The 26,548-nt window shown below is 40.2% G+C and overlaps 1 protein-coding gene and 1 long non-coding RNA gene across 2 annotated transcripts; both read left to right on the top strand.

The window, feature by feature from the left end:
- The first annotated feature begins 1,609 nt into the window (after window positions 1-1,609).
- LOC141281905 (uncharacterized) lies at window positions 1,610-2,595 on the top strand. Its single transcript, XR_012336314.1, has 3 exons — window positions 1,610-1,690; window positions 2,266-2,323; window positions 2,445-2,595. It is a non-coding gene; the product is annotated as an uncharacterized lncRNA (long non-coding RNA).
- Window positions 2,596-5,388: 2,793 nt separating this feature from the next.
- On the top strand, window positions 5,389-26,548 carry LOC135734296 (GTPase IMAP family member 9-like). Its single transcript, XM_065253230.2, has 2 exons — window positions 5,389-5,440; window positions 25,642-26,548. The coding sequence occupies exons 1-2, from the start codon at window positions 5,422-5,424 to the stop codon at window positions 26,436-26,438; spliced, it is 816 nt and encodes a 271-aa protein (XP_065109302.1). The 5' UTR covers window positions 5,389-5,421; the 3' UTR covers window positions 26,439-26,548.

Here is a 26,548-nt window from a genome sequence, read left to right as displayed (position 1 = left end):
GTCTTTGTGTCGTGGAAACTTACACTTTTGACGTGGTGCTGTGTACTGCTGTGTACTGCTGTGTATTGCTGTGTGTCTTGTCAGACAAACCCCCGCCTCCGTACACTCCGTCAAAGGAAGATGAAGAGGTTGCCGGTCTAGCAGTGAATATCAGAATTTATGCTGTGAACACGCTTTAGGTCTACATAGTGAAGCGGTGCTACGGAAACGAGTTCCCGTCCAGACGTGGGGGTATTTTTGGAGAAACGGCGGTGAAGGACCGAATGATCAGTGGATGTGTGAGTACAATGAAAGGTCACTATTGTTGATGCGTTGATCTACCCCATACTTACTGTTGCAGAGAGTGAGGTGTAGGCACTCCGCCGTCCCGGGTCTCTACAAAGGGGCGCCCCTGCTCGGGATACGATCGCCGAGACGGCAGACAGAGAAGGGCAGCACTCGGCCTGGTGAGACGACGTGACGTGTCCACCCCCCTGTGACCAACGAGCTCGTCATGAGGGTTTGCCCCCGACGTCGCCTGAAATCTACCTATGGATCTGACCTATTGAGAGGGAAACCACGATTAGTAAGTCCGCCGTACTTACCTTATTGCAACTTAAATAACCCCCAAGTTTGTGACTTACCGAAACAGGAGGGCACCGCACCCAGCTGCTGTCTGTGGAGAGAGAGAGAAAGAGAGTGAATATCAGAGAAACGAACAGTGTGAACCTCATACTTACCGTAGGCTGTAACCAGCGAAGAGGTGAGAAAGTCAAGTGAACTAACTGTGTCTTGTGTCCCAGCTACTATCTGTGGAGAGAGAGAGAAAGAGAGTGAACAACAGAGAAACGTGAAGGCACGTGGGGCGAAGACCCCCTGCTGAACAGAGAAAGGTACGCAAACAGCGAAAAGTCCATTCAACAGTCCCACTAATATTTACTCTGCCTCCAGGAAGGAAGAAGGAGGGCGCCACGGATAGCAGGGACCAGGCGTTGGAGCCTGAAGTTCCTTTTCCCCCGGTGAACGGTGGTCTGCACCCCCGTTGCCCCTTGTCCCTGCCTGCCCGTGGCAGCAGTCTCCCTGGAGGGAGGAGTCAGAGACTATTTAGTTTTAATTACCCTTTCCCCATTTCCCCACCCTTTTAAATATTTAATAAATAAAGATTTGTTTTAAATATTTACCTGCTCTCGTTGTTGTCTGGTCATTGGGTTGGCTTTGGGGACCTCCTCGAGGTGGAAGTTAAAAGGGGGCGTGGCTTAGCCCATTAACAGCCAGCCCCTTGGGCGTGACACTAACGTTAGTTTAAAATGAATGTTTGAGCTGTCTTACCTAAAAAAAACATTAATATGACCATATGGTTATTATAACTCCAGTAATGTTCAATGGCTAATGTATAGCAGTTCAATCTTGACAACCTTATTGTCTTTTTGTTTATTTTTAAATGTATTTCTAATTACATATGGACACAAAAATGACATTGTACGAAGGGACACTTTTATGAGAGATTGTAAAACTGCCGAGGCTGGGTTTGATTATACTGTATTGTCTTAAATATATTGTACTCAGGGTAAGTAATTCTTAGAAAGAAAACAAATCATTAATCATTATTTACCTGCCTGTTGTTTTTCAGATCAACTGCTATTGACATTTTTGAATCGGGACAAATGTGGAGTGATTCGGAAGAAAAACATTTGCAACACATCCATTCCAGGTGGCTAATTTCTGTCCTTTTGAGTTATTCATGTAAAAACCAGTTTTTTTTATTGTAAAGCTGTAAGGGACTTGGCCTAGCCATCCTTGCATATACTATTTGGCAAGGCTCCAGACTAACTTTTTTTACTAGAGGCACACACGGTAAATCAACATGCTAACCAAATATTCACATGTCTACTAATTTCTACTGTATCACTAATAAATACTTTAATTATAGATTCAGAAAGTACAATGTGCTGTTTCAAATTCAGTGTCATATCACAAAAAAGGTCAAATTTGCTGGTTGCACATGTGCGACTGGATGTAAAATTCAGTGGCACACTCTCAAATTTAGGTGGCAAAATGCCACCATTTGATGGCAGTCTGGAGCCCTGTTTGGCATCATTTCTGATTTCCTTAAATCTCCTTAAACAGAGGTGAACCTTAAGTTTGCAAGACCACAATAGACAAACAATGGAAAATGATCCAGGTTCAAATAAAACACAATTATCAATGTAAAACATATCCTGTAATACACACAGGTTGCTTTATATCATGAGCCTGTTCTAATCCTATCTTCATTCCCACTTGTAGAGTGCTCTGACAGATAAAACTGACACGCTTGATGAGGACACAGTCAAAGCTTTAAAAGGTAAACTGAGAAGTTAACAAAACTTCCATACATGCATATCTATGCCAATGTTTTTTAAACATGGATAGCCAAATGTTCATTCATTATTGGTTAATTGGTATATTCTGTTTTCTTTTCACAGACCGTGTGATAAAGCAGTCTTCAATTACTACGGTGTCTGAATTGCAAGAAGAAGTGACCCTCCACTTAAACATGTGACATCTAAACTGTTTTGTGTTTTGGTTCAGCTTTTTATAGGTTTGTCTTAAGTTGGTTAAAGGCGGAGTGCACAGTTTTTGTTAACATTTAAAATTACCTAAACAAACATGCCTCTACCCCAATAGAATCTGGACCTTCTTTTGATAGAGCCACCACACACATACGCAACCCCGGCAAGGATGTCAGTTAGTAGACACGCCCCTTACTGCTGGTTGGCTACAAGTGTGTTTTAGTAGTCGCCCCAATTTCCTTTTCCAAAGTGTTTTTCAAACATTGTGCACTCCGCCTTTAAATTGCACTTAAACATTTTTTTCAGTAACTTTTTATGCAGAGAATTACATTATGATTATTATATAATCATTGCTTATGAATATTTAGTGATTGCATATTCATAGTGTACTTTTCATTAATACATTTAATGTTAATGTTGTACAATTTGATAGAAGTAGCTCTGTAATTGCATTTCTCTGATATTTGTTTTCTCTTTGGTCAATAGATTATGTATGTCTCTGTGCTTGATTAATTTACTTTAGATATTTTTGTAATGTACACAACACAATATGAAATCTGTGTATGTGTCTTAAAATTTAATGATTTTAATATAACATTTTAAATATTCAAAACAGCTTTATAATAAAATAGTAGTGACATGCTAATACATTTCTATTAATGTAATGCTAGTATATTTCTAATATGCTGAAGTACTATTAAAGTGTTTTTAAAGCACAGTTAAATTAAGCTTTAAATGTATTTTAACTGTATTTTTAAGTGTATGAGAAGTGCTTTTCAAATGAATTTTAAAGAAGTACACTTAAATTGCACTAAATATATTTGAAGTTGTTCCAATTTAACACAATTTCAATATATTAAATATAATGCAAATAGATTAAAATTGACTTTAAATATATCTCAAAATGCATTTAATATATTTGAAGTTGTTTCAATATAATACATTTAATATGCATTTAGTATAGTAGCATTTAAATATATTAAGTATGTCCCAAAAAATACTATTTAAATATATTTCTTTTTCACCTGGATAATCAAATGAGGGCCCAAAACAGAGCCATGGGGAACACCAACAGTGACTTGTGATGTTTCAGATCTGTAACTTTTAAGTTGTGCCAATTGGGTCCTGTCATGATTTCGGTCTTACCGGTTTGCTGTGTGCCTGTTTTCCTTTGTTGTCTTGTGTTTGTTTCACAGATCCACGTGCGTGCCTCTCACAGGTGTTTTTGTTCTCTGTGATTCTCTCACTGCGTCATCACCACCTGAAGCTTGTTTGTTCCCCAATCGGCAGTAGTATAAAGCTCTCCTATTTCCCCTCAGTTTTTGCGAGTCCGTCATTGAATGTACTAGATGTGCTTCTGATGCATTTTGCCGTATCTTGTCTTGTCTTGTCTAATCAAGTTATGTTTAATATATTAGTCTGTGTTATCTGCTGTTTCGCTTTTACAGACATCCAGCTGTCATTGCCCCTTCAGACTTCCCAGTTCTGCTATTTGCCTGCCTGCGGGTTAGAGACGCTACATCGCTGTGTGATTATTGGAATATTACAAGTCTCAGTCCACCTGCTCTTCTGCTGTGACTCAGCCGAGTTTGACTTTGTTACATTGGAATACAATCACAGCCTAGTTTGACGTTGCTGCATTGGAATACATCTTTGCGCTGTCCAGTATTGTAAGCGCTGTCCAGCGATTGTCCTGCTGATACTAACATTGTTCCCTTCCTCTGTCACAGCTCCGGACTCCCTGCTGTTTTTGAGCTGTTTAGCGAGTCCATTGTGGACCGGTGGCCGTGGTCCAGTTCGCTGGTTAAATCTCCGTGGCGGTTTAATTCCCCTGTCCCTGTGGCTCCCGTGACGCGGCGCTCATGGGAGCGGTTTACGTACCCTGCCCTGTATCGGGGTCTCCATGCCTTCATCCCGTGCCTTCATTGCTGGGGAACATATCTAGCAACTGTAAGACTTCTGCTGGCTGAGAGACATTTGGTGGCTGAGAGACTTTATCATTGTGAATTATTAATAAACATCTCTGCTCTGGGATCCTGTGTTTTGTGTTCCTTACAGGTCCGACCAGAGAGATATGATTTAAAACAGGATAAGCAATCACCTTTAACTCTAAGGGAAACCAGTCTCTCCAAGAGAATGATGTGTGAAATGGTATTGAAAGCAGCACTTAAATTAAGTGAAATTAATATAGTCAACTGTCCAGAGTCAGCTGCCATAAGTAGATCTTTAGTCATTTTAATTAAAGCAGTTTCTGTACTGTGTAATGAACGCAACCCAGATTGAAATTATTTAAACAGAAAATGTTAAAGATTATTACTGAATCTATTGGACATAAATGAGGACAGATTTTTTTGCTTTTAAAGATGCAAATATTGCATTTATTTTGAAATACTTTTAAATGCTACTCATGGTTTTATTCTTTATGATGACTTTGTACCTTTGGATAAGGTGAGATAAGAATAATTTTTAAGTAATGCTTTTCAAAACATCACAGTGCTGTGTCAGTTCTGAACTCTCCAAACATTTTACAAATTTTATCTCCTGTTTCTTACAAATATAATTATTTTCTATATGCAAACTTTTTATTATATATTTGTAAATTAATCTTATGAAAACCTTTACAGTGATCATGCATCAAACTTTATCATATACCGTTTTAAAATAATGTAATGTTTCTCTATCATTTACACAACAAGTAAAAAAAGTTCTTAAATATACAATACAGGTCTAAAACAACAGGGTGAGTACATTTTTGGGTGAACAACCCCTTAATAGACAGCAAAGCTACTTTCGCTTTCATATTGTAAAGTTTTATTTCTGTGAAGTATTCAGTACACTCAGTCAGGCAGTCGTCCTCTTAAACACAACAACAACAGATTTCATTGCAGTGATGGCATCAACAATTAAAGGTTAGTCAAACGTTCACACAAAGATATAAAGTCATACATAGGGTTAAGTTTCATATTAAGTATAACACTGAGTAAATGTATCATCATAAATCATGTTTATGTTCTTTGAATACAGAATTTTAGTATTATGACATTGTTATTAGACGTGTGCTTTTGAAGATTTTTTTGAAGACTTATGAGATTTAGAAGTGTTAAAAAAATTGAAATGTATATGAACATTGTGATATGCAGTGTTCATATTACAACAAGTTTATGCAAGACTTTCCTTTAAAGCAACACCAAAGAGTTTTTTTTACCTTAAAATAAAGTTTCCAAAAAAGTTTCAGTGGTTCATCCACTCAAAACAGGGTGAACGGCACTTTCACATTCGCTTTGCAGCCCTCTATCGGCCAAAACCGCACTAAAGAAGTTTCCAACCGTCGGGTAGTGGTCCTGTAGTTCGAGTGAAAACTACAAAAACTTGCTTTACGGCAGACCTACAATCCAATCAGAGCCAGCTATGCTGCAGTATTTACGACAGTGGTAATGAACAATTACGCTTCTAACCTGTAGGGGGACCAAAGAGCAATAAGTCTTTAGTGTTGCTTTAAAGGGATAGTTCGGCCAAAAACGATATTAAACCCATGATTTACTCACCCCCAAGCTGTCCGAGTTGCATATGTCCATCGTTTTTCAGACAAACACATTTTCGGATATTTTAGAAAATATTTTATATCTTTCAGTTGATTAAATGTAATGTTACGGGGTCCAGCAATAGTCCACGACCTTCAAGTCCAAAAAAAGTGCGTCCATCCTTCACAAATTAAATCCAAACGGCTCCAGGATGATAAACAAAGGTCTTCTGTGGGTAATCCGTGCGGTGTTGTTGTAGAAATATCCATATTTAAAATGTTATTAACGTTATAAACTACCTTCCGGTAGCGCCGCCATTTTGGAGTGATGCGCATTCAGGATGAGAGCTTACGCAGCGTACAGAGTTTCTCTGCTGCTGCTCTGTGCCCCCGCCCTCCGAATTTGTCATACGTCACTAAGAAAAGTGCGTACACTACGCTAATACTCTCTCCTGAGTCTAAGATGGCGGCGCTACCGGAAGGTAGTTTATAACGTTAATAACATTTTAAATATGGATATTTCTACAACAACACCGCACGGATTACCCACAGAAGACCTTTGTTTATCATCCTGGAGCCGTTTGGATTTAATTTGTGAAGGATGGACGCACTTTTTTGGACTTGAAGGTCGTGGACTATTGCTGGACCCCGTTACATTACATTTAATGAACAGAAAGATCTAAAATATTTTCTAAAATATCCGAAAATGTGTTTGTCTGAAAAACGATGGACATATGCAACTCGGACAGCTTGGGGGTGAGTAAATCATGGGTTTAATATCGTTTTTGGCCGAACTATCCCTTTAATATAATTAATATTTAAAAGTGTTATATAACATTCAGTATGACACTTATATCAAAGATTTTTTTTTTAAAGTAGGTTTTTGTCAATACAATTGGGTGATAAAATTAGTTAACATCATATTAATAAATTCTGTTTAAGTCCCTTTGGTTTCACTATGTATGCACATAGTTATTGGCAAATAAAAACAAGGAAGAAGATCATGTTTTTGTTGCTCAGAACAAATGCTCACATAATTGACATATATAAAAAAACAACAACACCAGTTTTTCCAGATGGTTATGCTATTTTTAAACCCATCGGTCCACAAAGTATTATTTTCTTCATGTTTAAATGATTTACCATCCAGTTGCTTATTATTATTTAATATATATAATATTATAGGAAACTACTTGAACTTAAAAATATTTTTAAATATTTAAATGTTGTCAATTATTTAGTGGTTGGGAAAAGATATGTGAAAATGTATTTTAAAATAAAATACCAAATACCTTAGTTTTAAGTGTATCAAAATAAACTATGAAAGCAGCCACGACATGAATTAAAATAAACTACTGTTGTTTTGTATTTTGAAAATACTAAAAAATACTTTTACAAGGGAGAATATAATTTCTTCACAAATCTTCCATCAGTAGGACTTTTTGATCTATTGCTTCACCATTACATTGACTAAATTGAAAATCTGACACATGCAACCGGTAACCAAGGGCCTTCTTTGAATTAGCAACACTGACAAACAAGTAATTTATAAGAAGAAAACTGATGGCACCTGTATTTATAGCAACTAGTTTCTAACTATTTCCTCATTTGATTGTTATCATAAATATAATAATATTTTGTGTGTCATTCGCGTAATGGTATGCAAACCAAAATGTCATCAGACTTCTTATATTTCAAAAATACAAAACATTAAAGTATTTTGATACAAAACACAAAGACATTTTAATCAACCCTATCAAATACAAATTACAAAATACTCTCCTCGACGTCCACGTTGACTCCCACATTAATATGCGTTGCACCCGGCTCGCACACTTTGTTAGGGGAGACGTCCGGGTTGCCAGCGACGCTAGGCTCAGGGGTGTGCTCTGGCTTGCAGTTTGCACTGCCGGACCCTCTGCCTGAGGTTTGCATGGGCTCTACAGTGATAGGTGCCAGTTGTCTGGTCTCTGGTCTGGCGGATCAGATTTGACTTGGTGACTTGGACTCGAGTTGACTCGAGTCGCTATTTTTGTGACTTGACTTGACAAAAAATAAAATACTTGAGATTGACTCGGAAGTTATAGAATCGGGACTTGACTTGACTTGAGACACGATGACTTGAATGACTTGAGTGTAAATCACATCATGTTTTCCGATTGAATATAAAATATATAAATTATTTTAAAAAAATTAAGTTAACCCAGCTGGAGGACAGGCTGAGAATGGCGTTGTCATGACTGAATCATGAAACTATCATCAGTCATGCCCTCTCGTACCTTACGCACACCACGCCCACTTAGATCAGATATCAACATGTCAACCAGAGGGGTATCGCTTTCGGCTTTAACAAGATGACAAAAGACGAACAGTGCCACAAGATAAGCCACATTAAAATCACGGGCAGCCAGATGACAACCTCCAATTTCGTCCGTCATGTGAAGAGCCCTTCTGCCCAGTAAGTGCTTGTCAATTTGTTAATATCTTGTTAGTTGGTAGTTAGCTAATGTAATAATAGCTAAAGTAGCCATTAACCCTCATCATACCATGTTAGGGACAAATGTGGGCAAAATAATTTTGATTTAATTTTTAAAAATTCTTCCCTTAATCTGAGCGGTACGAGACTTGGCTACTTTTTTTAAGTTTGCCACCTGAACACACAGACACAGAGAAAAATGACTCAATTCTACAATAAGTGCATTTTGCACAGTCTTCCACCGTTTATTCTTAATTAACTGATAACACATGGGGTCATGTAAACACGTAAAATGGTTTTCTTTAATTGGGGAACAGCGTAAGCAAAAACTGATCGGCACAGGTAGTTTTTTGATCATTACCGATCACCGATTTCGCGTGGCATGTAAACACCTTAACCACCTTTCTGACGGTTTTGTCGATGTCTCCGCATGTGAAAGATAAACGTCAGATGCGGAAGTAAGCGCAAAGTAACGCATAAAAGTCTCTGCTCTACTAGCAGTTGGCAGAGAAACTCCGAAATTAAAAACTGGTGTTATATTTACAGGTTCTGGAGACACAAAAAAAGATAAAACAATATAGCTTAAGACAGACATGCGGTCAGCTTTTTGATGGACTATTATGTACTATAGGCGATGACGTCACTACCTGCAAGAAACCTGACAAATCTCCAAGTCCCACGTAAACGCAGTTGTCTGCATTGCCGGTTTATTGATTTGCATGTAAACGCATTGTAAGAGCTGTAAGGTGATGCCAAACCCTGACAGAAGGTATTTACTGAAGCCAGCAGCAAATGGCTGAATCCACAGGAAACCGCTTCCTAATTCCTGTTGAATTATCATCTGAAACCTTCCTCAAAGAATTCACATCTACCCCGAAACCTTCCTCAAAGAATTCACATCTACCCCCCAAGACAGTTACCCCATGGTGTGGGACAGAGTCACACCTACCCACACTTTCTTGTCCCCCTCTCCTCATGTTCTAAAAGCAATACATTCTACATGTACAAAGAATGTGAAACTGGTTTTGTTTGGTGTTATATGAAGTGTTTTAATGCAAGTGGTACATTTGGGTTTATTAATATGACAACAGGATTGAATGTTAATCTGTGACAGTAAATAAGTAATCTTAACCTAATGTTGGGAGACAACTCCTAACTTATACATGTTGACCAATCACCCACTGTATGTATATTAGGCTACACCCCTGATTTTTACAACAACCAATCAGTACCAAACTCCTATATGCTTTGTTCTCTGGTTATTTAAGGAGATGTGTAGAAGACACAGACGGGACTTTCTATATCTAGAAATGCACCCCTGTGATGCTGTATCTTTGCTACAGCATCATGTTTCTTTTTATTTTATTTTGAGGAATCTGTAACCAGATCTTCATCTCCTTACCAGGTATGCAATGGTTTTTCGTTTTATTGTTTTGTATTTGAATTGGATATATTAATTGGCTTTAAATTATGTTTTTCCTACCTGGTTAATAAATTGTTACGTTTGCATTTATTCTGCCGTACTCTGAATTATTGACTACAAGTAAATTGATATATCCTTTGTTACCGCAAATCTATGACCAGGATTAAGTAGGCGTATTGTCTGCCATTTTATGTTTTGGTTATTTGGTCTGACGAACCACTTACTCTTAATAGGGTTAAGTTTGGCGCATCGTCTGCCTTTTACTATGTTGGTCTGACGAACCACTTACTCTTAATAGGGTTAAGTTTGGCGTATCGTCTGCCTTTTACTATGTTAGTCTGACGAACCACTTACTCTTAATAGGGTTAAGTTTGGCGTATCGTCTGCCTTTTACTATTTTGGTCTGACGAACCACTTACTCTTAATAGGGTTAAGTTTGGCGTATCGTCTGCCTTTGGTCTGACGAACCACTTAATTTTAACTACAGGGTTAAGCATCGACGAATCGACTGCCTTTAATTATAAGGTCTGACGAACTTCTTAACTCTAGATTAGTTGTATGGTCGAGTTTGTGATTGTGAACCTGCAGCAGCTGATGCAAGGATTCTAAGCGACAATTGAGATCCACTTGAACGAGTCAATATAACGATGAGTTAAATAGAATGATCAAACGTTTATCCAAATTCTATATTTATATCAATTTGATTCATATTACAATACGTGTTATATCCTTGGAGTCAGATGTAAAGTTGCGTAACGTTAATTTGTCTTTATAAGCGCCGGAAAAGACAGAACGCGCTAAAACTCTTCGCCAGCGTTTGGATTCCGTCGTTTTGCCAAACGGATGGATGGGGTCATATTTGTCCCCCTTACAGCATGATAACAGTTTTTCATAATAAGCAGATTTTTTATTGTTATCCGCTTATTTTAGGCATGTAAACATACTCATTGTTAGGGGCGGTTCACATATCGCATCTTTTGCACGCTCAAGTTCATTTTTTCAAATGTAGGCGCATGAACAGAAGAGACGCGCACGCAGTGCGACCCGCTCGTTTCTATGTTGCCGCATCCGCACCCGCGATATGTGAACCGCCCTTTAAGTGGGTGAAAAAAAACAACTCCTTAATCTCATGTTCGTGTAATCAGAGCACCACACAAGTGTGCGTGTGTGTGTGTGTGTGTGTGTGTGTGTGTGTGTGTGTGTGTGTGTGTGTGTGTGTGTGTGTGTACCTGGTAATTATCACATTGTGGGGACCAATTGTCCCCACAAAGATAGGAATACCAGTATTTTTGTGACCTTGTGGGGACATTTTGATGTCCCCATGAGGAAACAAGCTTATAAATCAAACAGAATGATGTTTATTGAAAATGTGAAGTAGCAGAAAGGTTTTTGTGATGGTTAGGGAATGGGGTAGGTAAGGGGAATAGAATATACAGTTTGTACGGTATAAAATGCATTACGTCTATGGAATGTCCCCACAAAACATGGAAACCAGAATGTGTGCGTGCGTGCGGTAATTATGGGGACCAATTTTTTTTTTTTTTTTATTGCCAAAGATTTATTCCTTGGAATTTTCTTGGTGAGCTCATCCACAAGATTGTCAAACATTTAAATATTGTCCCCACAAAAATATAAATACCAGTATTTTTGTGACCTTGTGGGGACATTTTGATGTCCCCATGAGGAAACAAGCTTATAAATCAAACAGAATTATGTTTTTTGAAAATGTGAAGTAGTAGAAGGGTTTTTGTGATGGTTGGGGTTAGGGAATGGGGTAGGTAAGGGGAATAAAATATACAGTTTGTATGGTATAAAAACCATTACGTCTATGGAATGTCCCCACAAAACATGGAAACCAGAATGTGTGTGTGAGTGTGTGTGTGTGAGTGAGAGAGAGAGAGAGAGAGAGAGAGAGAGAGAGAGAAAGAGAGGAGAAATTTAACAAATGTTTAATGTTGTATTTAAACTGTATTTGAGAGAGGGAGGTGTTCAGAGAGGAGGCTCTTGGGTGTTAAACTGTTATTTGTTTTATGGACTCAATGTTGAAAATTTCAAACATTTAAAAAAAAGAAATAATTTATAAAGTTACAATTTTGTTCGATTCCATGATGTATTTTATTGAACATACTAATTAAAGTTAAGTACTAATTAATCTGTGGAAATCAAATTAATGTCAGATTATTGCTGTAAATAACATGCTATATTGCATCGGAAGACTGATTTTGTTATTGTGATTTAGTTATCTTTTGTTTATTTTCAAGATATTCAATTTATGCACAAGTTCCCTCATACGTCACTCATAATGCTTGTAGGACTGCGCACATGTTATGCCTAATGTCAAGTGTATTCTCTGACTGTACGCTTTCCCACACTTGAAGGAGTTAGGTTCTCACTAATTTTGAAGATATATTCTGGATTCCACTCAATGATTAGGCCTTTGTGAAACTTTTCCATTCATTTATTTTTCTGGATTATTTACCACAGACCAAAGCTACATTAAGCTTTATAGGTGAAAAACCTTTAAAAAGACAGAAACATACAATATAGTAAACACAAGGAAACCAATAATATACATTAATTGGCAGTGTTACCATGACTTAATAGCAATTATTACATTTAACCAGAATACCTACACATAACCGTATTACATGATTCAGCACTTAAGTCAATAAACCATTTTAACCCAAACATTACACCAAACCCAAACCATAGTATATTGCACAGCCCAATAACAAGAGTACATTCAATATCATTTACTTTATATTTAACCATCCGATGTCAGTAGCTTTTACTTATTGTATTGTATGTTTTAACTAACCGGATTTAAAATAAAGGCTGTGAAATAACCCATGCTTTTAACTATAATTATTAAGGACCTTCTATTTTTATAATTAAACAATATTTAGTAAATACAGTCAATACTACTAATTTACTAATTTGATTTATTTAAATGTCAAATGGATTTTAACAGTTTTATAATATTCTAAAGTACTTAACCAAAGCATGAAAATAAATTAAACTCAGTAAATTAAGCTGACTAAATAAATTAAATCCTAATAAATGTTAACAAACCCTAAATTTGCCAAACAAAGAATAATACAAATAAACACATCTTATCATACTACGCAAACAAACACCTCTTAAGCTAAATATGCGCTACAAGAATAATGACGTCATTTACAGAGCGTCATTGAATGCTACACTCACACGCTGGTAGCAGCAACAGCAACAAAGTACAGCGTCTCTTAAACAAACAAAGCTTCAGAGCTTACCGGCTGTTTCTTCAGAGTTTTATGGTAAGTACCCAATCCCGCACAGTCTTTAAAACAGGTATCAGGCTCTAATACTCGCTCAAGGTTTCCTTTGAGCTAGCACTGCAGTCCGCTGTAGTGTCAGCTCAGGTGCATACCAAATGATAGAAACAGTGCATTGTTATCGGGTCTGGGCACACGAAATTAGTTGCACCTGATGTCTAATCAGGGAAGGCGGGGTGACGGGCGGTTTGCCGCAACACCTCCCACTCGATCTTTCGTAGTCCCCTCGGAAGATCGCACAGCATAGCAACCGTGCCGTCATTACCTTTACTCCTTTTTTAGCTCTTCAACCGGGAGAAGAACAACAAGGCGTCTAACGTCTCTGTGCAGCACAGTACCTTGACAGATCCTCATCCTGTCACAAAATGCAGATTCTTTAACTTTTGACCTTTGGACAGGGACACAGTAACTTGGAGAAATTTGAACATTTACATCCCTTACGATGCCTCTTGGATCAGAGTTTACATTAATGACTCTTCCGAGCTTGAACTGCCCTCTTAGTGCATTTTGGTCACATAGCCACACGATGTCTCCAACGGCGACATTTCTTTCTGCTGTATGCCACTTATTCCTCACGAACAGGTTTGGACCAGCAAGTTGACTCCATGATCTCCAGAAGCAATTGACTTGGGTATGTATCTCTCGCAACCTTTTATACGGGTAACTGGCAAAGTCAAATGTCTTGTAGTCCCCTGTCTGTGTGGCTCGACCAAGCAGTAGTGCATTTGGCGTGACATATTGAATGCAGCCCTCGCGGCTTTGAACTCTTGCATCAATTGGACGTTCGTTTGCGAGATTGGCTGCTAGTTGGATTGTTGTTAAAAACTCACTGAAGGTAAGATTCGACCCCTTCTCCAGACTTTGAAGTGCTCTCTTGGTAATGCGCACTGCTGCTTCTGCAGCACCATTTCGGTGCGGTGAATCTGCTGGATGCACTTTCCAGTTAAACTGTGTTCCATTCCTAACTGCATACTCCTCCAAAGTTGCTTTGTCTTGACTTTCCAGAAAAGCATACAAATCTTTTAATACGGGTTTTGCGCCAATGAAATTTGTTCCTGGGTCTGACCAGATCTTGCGGGGATGACCTCTGACTGCAGTGAACCTTTGATATGCTAATAGGAAACTCTCCGAGGATAAAGAATTTGCAATCTCTGCATGAATGGCTCTACTTGCCATACAACAAAAGACGACTCCCCAGACTTTCATTGACACCCTTCTCTTAACATCATCCCTTACTTGGTAGGGTCCAAAAAGATCGACGGCAGTGAACTCGAATGGTGCAGCAGGTCTCATTCTCTCCTCAGGTAAGTTCCCCATTATTTGTTGGCATGCTCTGGCTTTTGCTTTTTTGCAGAAGATGCATTGGTCGACAGCTTTTTGAGCAACTCTTCTTCCCCTCAAAACCCATGCTTTCCTTCTCATCCTTAAAAAGGTGCCTGCCACTCCATCATGTCCTTCTTCATGAGCTTCACGAGCTAAAAGAGTTGCAATCCAGGCATCAAAGGGCAAGAGGGGAACAGTCTTGAGGTCCTCATGAAATACTTGAACTCTGCCGCCGCACACCAGAAGTCCAGTTGCCAGGTCTGTGTAGACAACCAGCCGATCTATTGTGGTGTTTGAGAAAATCACACCTTTTTGCACTGCCAAACAGAGGTCCCTGAAAGCATCTTCTCTTTCCCTGAGAGTAATAACACCAGCAGTTGATACTGCCTCCCACTTTAGATTATCCAATGCCTTATTTTGGAGGAACTTCTTTGCAGCTCTCCAAACCAGTGCTACCGTCTTAATCAGTCTTGTTAGATTGCTAAATCTCTTCATGTCAATTAATTTTTGAACTGCTGTTTCATCAGGTGGTCTTCTTGACTCCATCTGGATTGAACTCAGGTCCAGCTCTTGTTTCTTTGACTGAGCTCTCGTAACTGCGGCTACAAACACCTTCTTCTGGATCTTGGTGATGTTCTCTCTGGCCGCCATTGCAACATCTTTAGCAGACTTAATTGGCCACTCATTCACTGGTAGACTGAGGAATTTTGGACCTGACTGCCACTCAGAGTCTTCACCCAAATCTTTAGGGCCAGCTCCTCTCGTTATGATGTCCGCAATGTTCTTTGGCCCCGGAACCCACCACCAATCCTGGACGTTGGTGCTGCTTTTTTTATGGACATGTCCGAGGGTTTGGTGTAATGTTTGGGTTAAAATGGTTTATTGACTTAAGTGCTGCTTTGAATTTCGCCGATTCGATTTGCGAAGAAGGTTTGATAACCATAGCTTTCACGTTGTATTGCTCCTAGGACAGTCTGACTATCAACCAAATGGTACCACCTTTCAACTTGAATCCTGCAATGCTTTTGGAAATACTTTTTCAGCCGGGCAGCAAAGACAGCTCCACACACCTCCGCTTTTACGGCGTCACCCTTGTAGTCGAGGGGGGTCAATTTAGCCTTGGATTCCACAAGCCTCACAGTTATGCCCTGATAACAACTCCAACGAAGATACAACACTGCCCCATACGCGTGTTCACTGCCATCAGAGAAGGTGACACCAAAGGGTTCAGTAGTAACAGCATCAGCCGGTGTCAAGGGTCTGATGAATTTTATTTCTCCCAGTTCAGCATACTCTTCCAAAAGCTTAATTGCATCCTCCCGAAGCCCTTCTGACAAAGCTGCATCCCAAGTATCCTTGGTTGGGCCGTAGTTGACTTTGGCCTCTTGGAAGGCTCTTCGTACCAATATTACACCTTTTTGCTTGGCAGGAGTCACCAGGCCTATTGGATCATACAGCCCTGAGACTTGACTTAGAAGCTCTCGCCTTGTAAGTGGATTTGGTGCTTGTAATCTCACTTGTTCTTTTAATAAATCTTGTCCAAGTCTCATTTTCCTCTTTTTCTTTGAGAAATTTACTGCAATCATGACATGAAGCTTATCATCTTGTACTGTGTATCCAAGGCCAAGAGCTTTATTGTCATCTTCTGTCAGCTGATTTGGTAAGATCATAGACTTTGGCTCAATTTTCCCACTGTCTCTAGGCTCTTTCCTCCCACTTTGATCCGAATAGACCCAGGGCTTAACGTAAAATCCCCCAGCTTTTAGGATTTGCTCGACATTAGACGTAATGACTTTCAGTTGATCCATGTTGTTGTTGGAAGTCAGGATGTCATCGACATAAGCATCCTCTTGCAGTACACGTCTCTCCTCCTTGAGGTGATTGAATATGGGGAGGTCTGCAGTCGCTCGCATGGCCAGTTGAGCAATGCAACCTGCTGGTTTGTCCCCAATGTTTACCCTCGTTATGGCGTATTCTTCAATTTCATCCTCTTCAGAATCGCGCCAGAGGAATCTGTGCAGATGTACTTCTCGATCTTCCAGCCAGACGGAATTGTACATTTTCCGTATGTCGCCCAGTGCAGCAAAAACTCCAGCTCTGAATCTTAATAGGACACCACGAATGGGGTTGAGTACATCGGGACCCTTAATCAGCAAGTCATTTAAGCTCAGGCCTCTAAATTTTTGGCTGCTGTTCCAAACGAGCCTTACTGGGGTTGTAACAGAGTGAGGGTTTGGAGCAATTAAGTGACTGATATACCATACTGGCCCAGTCCAGCTCTCAATCACCTTTCTGGACAACTTTACTGCAGCTTTACGATGGACCATCTCATGCACTTGTGCCATGTAGGCAGCTTTCCATTTTGGTTCCTTTGCCAGCTGTTTTTCTGTCCTAAGGAATGTTGCTTCGACAGCCCTTTTGTTGTTTGGTAAGGAAACTGGATCCTCCGTCCACGGGTACTTAGCATGCCAATGTGGTTCCTCACAGTGCTTGTCTCCATTCACATATGTTAAGCCATTTTTCACCATTTCTGCTTCTCTTTCTTCAGCGAGTGTCATTTCCTTGCCCCCTGGTGGGCAATTTCCGCAGCGACAACCTCCACAACTAGGCTCACAAGCAGCACCGATACTGTCCCACTTCCACCATTCCAGGAAGTCTCGCTTGAGGGATGCGGTGCTAGACTGGGTGGCAGGATACACAAAAGACTGATGAGTAGGTGTAATTTTACAGATGAGTTCTTCATACTTTACTGCCGCAGTTCTCATTGAGCGTGCAAAATGAGTTTTTGACATGTGTGCAGTCACATCAAGCTCTTCAAAAAGGTCAGGGTGAGTACCTCCTATCGTTTTTCCCAGAGGACCATCCCAGAGGACGAGATCTCCAACTGCACGAATTCTCTGGGGCACCAGCTGTCCTTCCTTGTGACTTATAAGAAGTTGAATTTCTTTCGGTCTCACCAATTCATGCAGTGGAACTTCCGGGAATATTCTTTGCAGCTTCTTGGCTGTCACATGCCGATGGATCTCTGCAATACTGTCGAGTCCATAGCACACTAACTGGTGTGACTTGAGAGTACCTCTAGGGGTACTAACTTTGATCTTTAACAGATAGCGCTTGGTTTCGACTGACACCTTCATCCCGCCAACTCCATGAACCACCAATGTGACGTCTTCGCTTCGAAGGTTTAATTCATTAGCAGCTTTATGAGTGATGTAATTTGTGTCTGAGGCTAGATCAATTAGAGTTCCAACTTTTTGTCCAGCATTGGCCACTACTTGTAGTAACATCATGATGACTGGGAATTCTCGTAAACCACTTTCAGCTAACAGCCCCTGCTCACTCACCATGGAATTGAGGGTCCTGGATGCTGAATTGCAGAATGCATCTCGACATTGCTGCGCCAACTCAGGTGACAGCTTGGAGAGAAACTCCTCTTGGGATTCTGTGCATTTTGTGTCTCCGCTTCCCATTAAACCAGATTTTGTTCTGTTCTGAGGTGTACTCTTGGTTTCAGCATGTGGACACAGGTAGTAGTGGTGCACAGGGATTTTTTGGTCTTTGCACTCCACATTTCTGCACAAGTAAGTGGTTTTGCAATATGCACCATCATCATGGATTTCTAGACATCTTTTGCATGCTCGAAGCCTTCTTACTGCATCCTTCCTTTCTGAAGGTTTCAGGGTCTTAAATTTCTTACAGAAATACAGCTTCTTCTTGTGTTTGCTGTCTCCACAGACAATACAACATGTTGGATCACTACTCAACTTGGTGGCTCTTGTCCTGGCATGCTTTGGATCAGACCTGGTCTCCTTCCTACTGGGTTCATCTTCTCTTAGCTGCTCCAGCTGCTCATAGATTCCCTCCTGCTCTTTGAGGAACTCAAGAAGCCTGTCGAAACGTGTGTGTGGTGCAACAGCAATATTAGCAGCGTAAACCAGCCATTCCTTTTTTAGTGACTCTGGGAGTTTGCTCTCAATGGATTTTGTCACCAGGGGATTCTTCATGGCTCCAGTGTCTCCAAGCTCACTTAGGTCTTGCAGGGCTTTTTCCATTGTTTGAATCAGCTCCACTATTTTCCTAGCTTGATGACCTCTCACCGGTGGCATTGCTTGCAACTCTTCCACAATTTCAAGGGCGATAGCAGTTCTGTTTCCAAAGCGGTTCTCGAGGACGCGGAATATTTCTTCTGCTGTACTATAGCTTATAAGTCGAAGCTCTCTTGCCACTCTATCCTCAAGACTATCCAGCAATTGAAACTTCTTCACCTCTTTTGATCCAGTTGGATCTCCTTGTTTCTGCAGGGCTTCCCACTCCTTCCGCCAACGATGAAAGTCACGTTTACTTCCTGTAAACCTAGGTAGGGATGTGGGCTTCAACTTGATGGCTGGCATTAAAGAACCGTGGGCTGTAACTGCTCCTCTCTCAGAGTTCTGTTCGATTTTTGCCTGAATTAACTCCGCCTTTTTGGAAACTAGTTTAGGGAGACATACCTCAAGCTTCATCAGACGGCTTTGGAAGTCTTCTTGTTCAGCAGGTGGAGCCCAACGATTCCAACGGGCATATGCTTCTCTTGCAGCTTTTACCAATCCTTCCAGGTGGCTCAGCATAAAATCATAAGCTTCCAGGTTTGCACATAACTGAGCGAGAGAGACACGGTCACACTCCGCTTCTGCCACTTGGAAAGCTAGGGACATTCGAGCAGCTCCAAATTTGGCCCAGAGAGTCTCTGAAATTAGATCTCTGCCCTCCTTTAGTTTCTGCTCACATTCTTTTGCTGTCTTCACTAGATCAGCCCTTTGTTGCGAACTCAATGCTGGCTCATCTTCTGCAGCATTCTCAGTCTCTCCCTTAGCGATGAAAGCAGCCTCCACATCCTCATTTGCCTCTATGACTTTTGTGGCTTGTAGTGAAAGATTATTTAAGCTTTCTCTGAGCTCTTCCTCGGACATGTCCATAAAAGTTCTGGAAATGAAATTGGAGAGTCGAGAGAAGAATCTTTTTGTGCTGGTTCTTTCAGCTTTGAGCTGCTCCAACGACTTTGCTTCCGCCATACCTTCTGGTTGGAACACCGGAATAATGATGCACACTTTAGGATAACACCACAGCAATTTACTTTTTCCAGGCCTCCAGGTGAGTTTTAAAGTTCTCCAGTCCTGGCGGTTTTTCACTGTCAAGTGTATTCTCTGACTGTACGCTTTCCCACACTTGAAGGAGTTAGGTTCTCACTAATTTTGAAGATATATTCTGGATTCCACTCAATGATTAGGCCTTTGTGAAACTTTTCCATTCATTTATTTTTCTGGATTATTTACCACAGACCAAAGCTACATTAAGCTTTATAGGTGAAAAACCTTTAAAAAGACAGAAACATACAATATAGTAAACACAAGGAAACCAATAATATACATTAATTGGCAGTGTTACCATGACTTAATAGCAATTATTACATTTAACCAGAATACCTACACATAACCGTATTACATGATTCAGCACTTAAGTCAATAAACCATTTTAACCCAAACATTACACCAAACCCAAACCATAGTATATTGCACAGCCCAATAACAAGAGTACATTCAATATCATTTACTTTATATTTAACCATCCGATGTCAGTAGCTTTTACTTATTGTATTGTATGTTTTAACTAACCGGATTTAAAATAAAGGCTGTGAAATAACCCATGCTTTTAACTATAATTATTAAGGACCTTCTATTTTTATAATTAAACAATATTTAGTAAATACAGTCAATACTACTAATTTACTAATTTGATTTATTTAAATGTCAAATGGATTTTAACAGTTTTATAATATTCTAAAGTACTTAACCAAAGCATGAAAATAAATTAAACTCAGTAAATTAAGCTGACTAAATAAATTAAATCCTAATAAATGTTAACAAACCCTAAATTTGCCAAACAAAGAATAATACAAATAAACACATCTTATCATACTACGCAAACAAACACCTCTTAAGCTAAATATGCGCTACAAGAATAATGACGTCATTTACAGAGCGTCATTGAATGCTACACTCACACGCTGGTAGCAGCAACAGCAACAAAGTACAGCGTCTCTTAAACAAACAAAGCTTCAGAGCTTACCGGCTGTTTCTTCAGAGTTTTATGGTAAGTACCCAATCCCGCACAGTCTTTAAAACAGGTATCAGGCTCTAATACTCGCTCAAGGTTTCCTTTGAGCTAGCACTGCAGTCCGCTGTAGTGTCAGCTCAGGTGCATACCAAATGATAGAAACAGTGCATTGTTATCGGGTCTGGGCACACGAAATTAGTTGCACCTGATGTCTAATCAGGGAAGGCGGGGTGACGGGCGGTTTGCCGCAACACCTAATAACAAGGAACTATGCTTCTAACCACAGGTGAAGAGCTGTCGTTTAAACCACACAAGTTTTTTCCACCACTAATGATAGCTTTATTAGCACTCTTCCAGACCTGTCCCAAATTAAACATGTAGCAGATAACTGTGACGATCTAGATATTGTAATAGAAAACCTAAACAATGTCTGTTCTAACACATTGGATGCCGTTGCTCCCATTCGAAAAAAGAGAATCAAAGAAAAACCGCCAGCTCCATGGTATGATCATCACACCGCAGCACTCAAAAAGGCAACTAGGAAAATGGAAAGAAATTATAGAAGCACAAAGTTAGAGGTATGGCGTGCAGCATGGAAAGAGAGTGTTAAACAATACAGACAGGCTATTAAAACCGCCAGATCTACCTATCTTAGCAAGCTTATAAATGAGAATCATAATAACCCTCGTTTCCTCTTCAGCACCGTTGCAAAACTGACTAGAAATAAAGAACAAACAGAAACCAATAGTAAACTTCAACACAATAGTAACGACTTCATGAACTTCTTTTCTAACAAAATTACGGCTATAAGGGAAAACATCGTAGCTACCCAGGCAGCCACCACTCTACCCGTTAGTTCACTTAACACTAGACTACCATACGAACATCTTGATTCATTTAAACCTACTACAATAGATGAGCTCTCTAGACTAGTTACATCATCCAAATCATCGTCCTTTATATTAGACCCCGTTCCCACAAAACTACTTAAAGAGGTATTCCCTGTAGTGTCAACCCCGGTTCTAAATATCTTTAACTCATCGCTAGAAATAGGATACGTTCCAACAGCTTTCAAACTAGCAGTTATTAAACCGCTGATTAAAAAACCACAGCTTGATCAGGGAGAGCTTAATAACTTTAGACCAATCTCAAATCTCCCTTTTCTTTCGAAAATATTAGAAAAGGTAGTGGCAAGCCAGTTACGCACATTCTTGACAAATAATAGTACATATGAAAAGTTCCAATCAGGATTCAGGCCCCACCATAGCACAGAGACAGCGTTGCTTAGAGTTACAAATGACCTCCTGTTAACATCCGATCGTGGTGAAATCTCAATTCTTATATTATTAGACCTTAGTGCAGCCTTTGACACAATAGATCATACAATCTTACTCAATAGACTAGAAAACTATGTTGGTATCAGTGGTCAGGCGCTAGCCTGGTTTAGGTCGTATCTAACCAATCGCTATCACTTTGTTTATGTAAACGAGGAAGAGTCATTTCACTCCCTGGTTAAATACGGTGTACCGCAGGGATCGGTTTTAGGTCCTATCCTGTTCTCGTTATACATGTTACCTCTAGGAGACATTATCAGGAAACATAACATAAGTTTTCACTGCTATGCGGATGATACCCAGCTTTACATCTCCTCACATCCCAGCGAAACACACACGTTTTCTAAGCTAACAGACTGCCTTAGCGATGTTAGTGACTGGATGGCACATAACTTTCTTAAGCTGAACTCCAATAAGACAGAGATACTTATTATTGAACCGAATCGCTACAAACAGTATATGTCAGATTACAAGTTGCACATAGATGGCTGCACTGTGGTGCCATCTTCCACGGTTAGGAACTTAGGTGTGATGTTCGACAGCAACTTATCCTTCGATAGTCATATCGCCAACGTCTGCCGCACAGCATTCTTCCATCTTAGAAATATCTCGAAAATACGCCATATACTGTCTACATCTGACGCAGAGAAGCTTATCCATGCTTTTATGACCTCTAGAATAGACTATTGTAACTCGCTACTCGGGGGATCCCATGCAAATCAAGTAAACAAGCTTCAGCTAGTTCAAAACGCTTCCGCAAGGGTACTTACTCGATCTAAAAAGTATGACCACATAAGCCCAATTCTGGCATCTTTACACTGGCTACCAGTTAAATATCGCATACCATTTAAAATATCACTAATCACCTACAAAGCTTTAAATGGCCTAGCACCCTCATATCTTAGAGAATTACTATCAGAATACAATCCATCACGCACACTACGGTTGCAAAATTCTGGTCTCTTGATTATCCCTAGACTATCAAAAGTGTCTAAAAGTGGAAGGTAATTTTCCTACTTAGCCCCTAAGCTCTGGAATGATTTACCAACCGATGTCCGAGAATCAGACACAGTCGATAATTTTAAATCTAGACTTAAAACTTTTCTCTTCAACAAAGCATTCGCATAATTTGTCTAGTAAAAGTACTTAACTCGAAATAGTTATCTGTACGGAACAAAGCACTCGCGGTCATAACACAGACCAACCAAATAAATAAATAAAAACCTTATCTTAACCTATAGTCGGATTGCGATTTTGGAACTTTCGTGTTCTTGTGAATAGTATGCCATACAAACCCGTTTGCCACTGAACCTGCATTAATGACGACAGTGGGGCCTCCAGCCTTAGTCAAACGGGTTGGCACGTATGGTTGGGTTGTGATTTTGGCGCTTTCTGTGTCTTGTGAATAGTATGCCATACAAACCCGTTTGCCACTGAACCTGCATTAACGACGACAGTGGGGCCTCCAGCCTTAGTCAAACGGGTTGGCACGTATGGTTGGGTTGTGATTTTGGCGCTTTCTTTGTATTGCGAATAGTATGCCATACAGACCCGTTTGCCACTGAACCTGCATTAACCACGACAGTGGGGCTTCTGGCCTTAGTCAAACGGGTTGGCACGTATGGTTGGGTTGTGATTTTGGCGCTTTCTTTATATTGCGAATAGTATGCCATACAGACCCGTTTGCCACTGAACCTGCATTAACGACGACAGTGGGGCTTCCGGCCTTAGTCAAACGGGTTGGCACGTATGGTCGGGTTGCGATTTTGGCGCTTTCTTGTGTCTTGTGAATAGTATGCCATACAGACCCGTTTGCCACTGAACCTGCATTAACGACGACAGTGGGGCCTCCAGCCTTAGTCAAACGGGTTGGCACGTATGGTTGGGTTGTGATTTTGGCGCTTTCTTTGTATTGCGAATAGTATGCCATACAGACCCGTTTGCCACTGAACCTGCATTAACCACGACAGTGGGGCTTCTGGCCTTAGTCAAACGGGTTGGCACGTATGGTTGGGTTGTGATTTTGGCGCTTTCTTTATATTGCGAATAGTATGCCATACAGACCCGTTTGCCACTGAACCTGCATTAACGACGACAGTGGGGCTTCCGGCCTTAGTCAAACGGGTTGGCACGTATGGTCGGGTTGCGATTTTGGCGCTTTCTTGTGTCTTGTGAATAGTATGCCATACAGACCCGTTTGCCACTGAACCTGCATTAACGACGACAGTGGGGCCTCCAGCCTTAGTCAAACAGGTTGACACGTATGGTCAGGTTGCGATGTTGGCGTTTTCTCGTGATCTTGTAAATAGTATGCAATATAGACCCGTTTGCCACTGAACCTGCATTAACGACGACAGTGGGGTTACAGGCCTTAGTCAAACGGGTCGACAGGTTTCATTTTCTCTTAAAAATCGGAAGGTGACCCTTAGTTACCATATATACCGTCGCTGTGGGCCCCCAATTTGCAAAATCCTCAACTGTGGATAATATAATTATGCCGCAATAGTTAGTCTGTCTGAAACTAAGCTGATTAAACCACATCACTGTGTGACACTTGCATTACATGTGAACGGCCCCTACGCTAATATGATTTTGTTTTTCTCTCCCGGTCTCGTCCCTGGGTCCCATTGACCCTGAGGACAATGGGACAAACAGACCCAGTTCCGGTAGATGTGAAAGTCAGCACACCTCTGATCTACTGGTCGTCCTTCAATGTGATGCCCAGCTGATGCCTGACCAACGACCACCGGCAGGACCCGCTTAATATCCGCCAAATCTCTGCTTAATCTCCGCTTAAGCTCCTTATCCGTTTATATGTGTGTGTATACATGTATATCCCCCAAGGGTTTTTCCCTCCTAGGACTTTTTATTTTTATTTCCTCGGCTAAACAACCCGGGGTTTTTGTTTTTTTTCTCCTAGGGTGTTTTTTACCCCGGGGAGGTAGCCTGCTTGGGCTTAACTTAGCTTCTTCTTCTAGACGTAACATTAGTAATACGCTCGCTCATAATGTCGCGTCATAGCCGCAGCAAATTTGACTGCTTATGCTATTGTGTATTATGTTGTGCTATCTGTCGTTTTTCTGCGCTTTTACTGCTTCTATTAATGTAAAGCTGCTTTGAAACAATTGAGTATTGTGAAAAGCGCTATATAAATAAAATTGAATTGAATTGAACAAGTGTGCGATGCAGCTGCGAATGTTCATTTGAACTATGTTTTTGGTAAACACCAAATCGTTGAACTTGGTCAGCAACGACAAAACTTATGACACTAGTTGGCTAACGATGCTTTCGGGAAACGCACCCCAGGACGGTGCACCTCAACGTACAAATAAAGAACATTTTAGATGTTTAACTGTATTGGGATCGCTAGACAAGGGATTAATGCAGGCTACTTATTTTTTGAGAAAACCACCCACTCATTTACCCACTCATTTAGACAGCATGGGTCACATATGGAACTGTGCTGACAGATACAATAAAGCGCTTAAAGGTGATGTACAGTATTGTCCGCGCTGTCAAGTTTGTTATTTTAATGCTACTATTGTGATGCATAACACATAGGCACAAGCTGTTTGAACCTTTGAAACTGCACACCCCTATTAATATATATTTCTTATTCTCTAATAGATGTGAGGATTGTACTGGTGGGTAAAACTGGATCAGGAAAGAGTGCAGCAGGAAACAAGATACTGGGTAAAGATGCATTTAAGGAAAGTTGTTCCTCTAAGGCTGTTACTAGACATTGTGAAAAAGAAGAGATAATAATGGAAAATAGAAAAATTTCATTGATCGACACCCCAGGACTTTTTGGTAAATTGATCAGTAATGAAGAACTGAAGTCTGAAATAGAGAAGTGTATAGAGATGTCCATTCCTGGTCCTCACGTCTTCCTGCTCATCATCAAAGTAGGGAGATTCACAGAGGAGGAACAGAAGACATTGAAGTGGATTCAGGAGAATTTTGGTGAAGATGCGGCACAGTACACCATCATTCTGTTCACTCATGTAGATTTGCTGTATGATAAATCATTAGATGAATATATCGAAGAAAGTCTAGAAATACAGGATTTAATTAAGAGGTGTGGGGGTAGATATCACGCATTTAACAATAGAGATAAAAATGATCAAACTCCAGTAAAAGTGCTGCTGCAGAAGATTGATAAAATTGGAAATGGAAAAAAGTACTACACCAATGAGATTTATAAACAAGCTCAGAGACGCATATTAATGCAAAGAAGAAAAGACATAGGACTAAAAGCACTAACATATGGAGGAGGAGTTTTGGCAATATGGGCAGTAGGTATAGGTGTAGCAGCTGCAGCACGTGCAGGTGGTGCAGGTCCAGCAGGTGTTGCAGTTGCAACACGTGCAGGTCTAGCAGCTGCAGCTGCTGTAGCTGCTGTAGCTGCAGGAGGCATGCCATAACAGTGATGGCCACAGCAGCAGCAGAAGCTACTTTAGAACTTGTAATACGAGCATAACACTTAAAGCAAAGCTGATTTTTAAACAATAACTGGCAGATGTTTTCATATATC

This window comes from Paramisgurnus dabryanus, chromosome 3 (assembly GCF_030506205.2).
Source record: "Paramisgurnus dabryanus chromosome 3, PD_genome_1.1, whole genome shotgun sequence".
Lineage (NCBI taxonomy): Eukaryota > Metazoa > Chordata > Actinopteri > Cypriniformes > Cobitidae > Paramisgurnus > Paramisgurnus dabryanus.
Note: the sequence above shows the minus strand (reverse complement) of the source record. Positions and strands in the feature narration are given on the sequence as shown.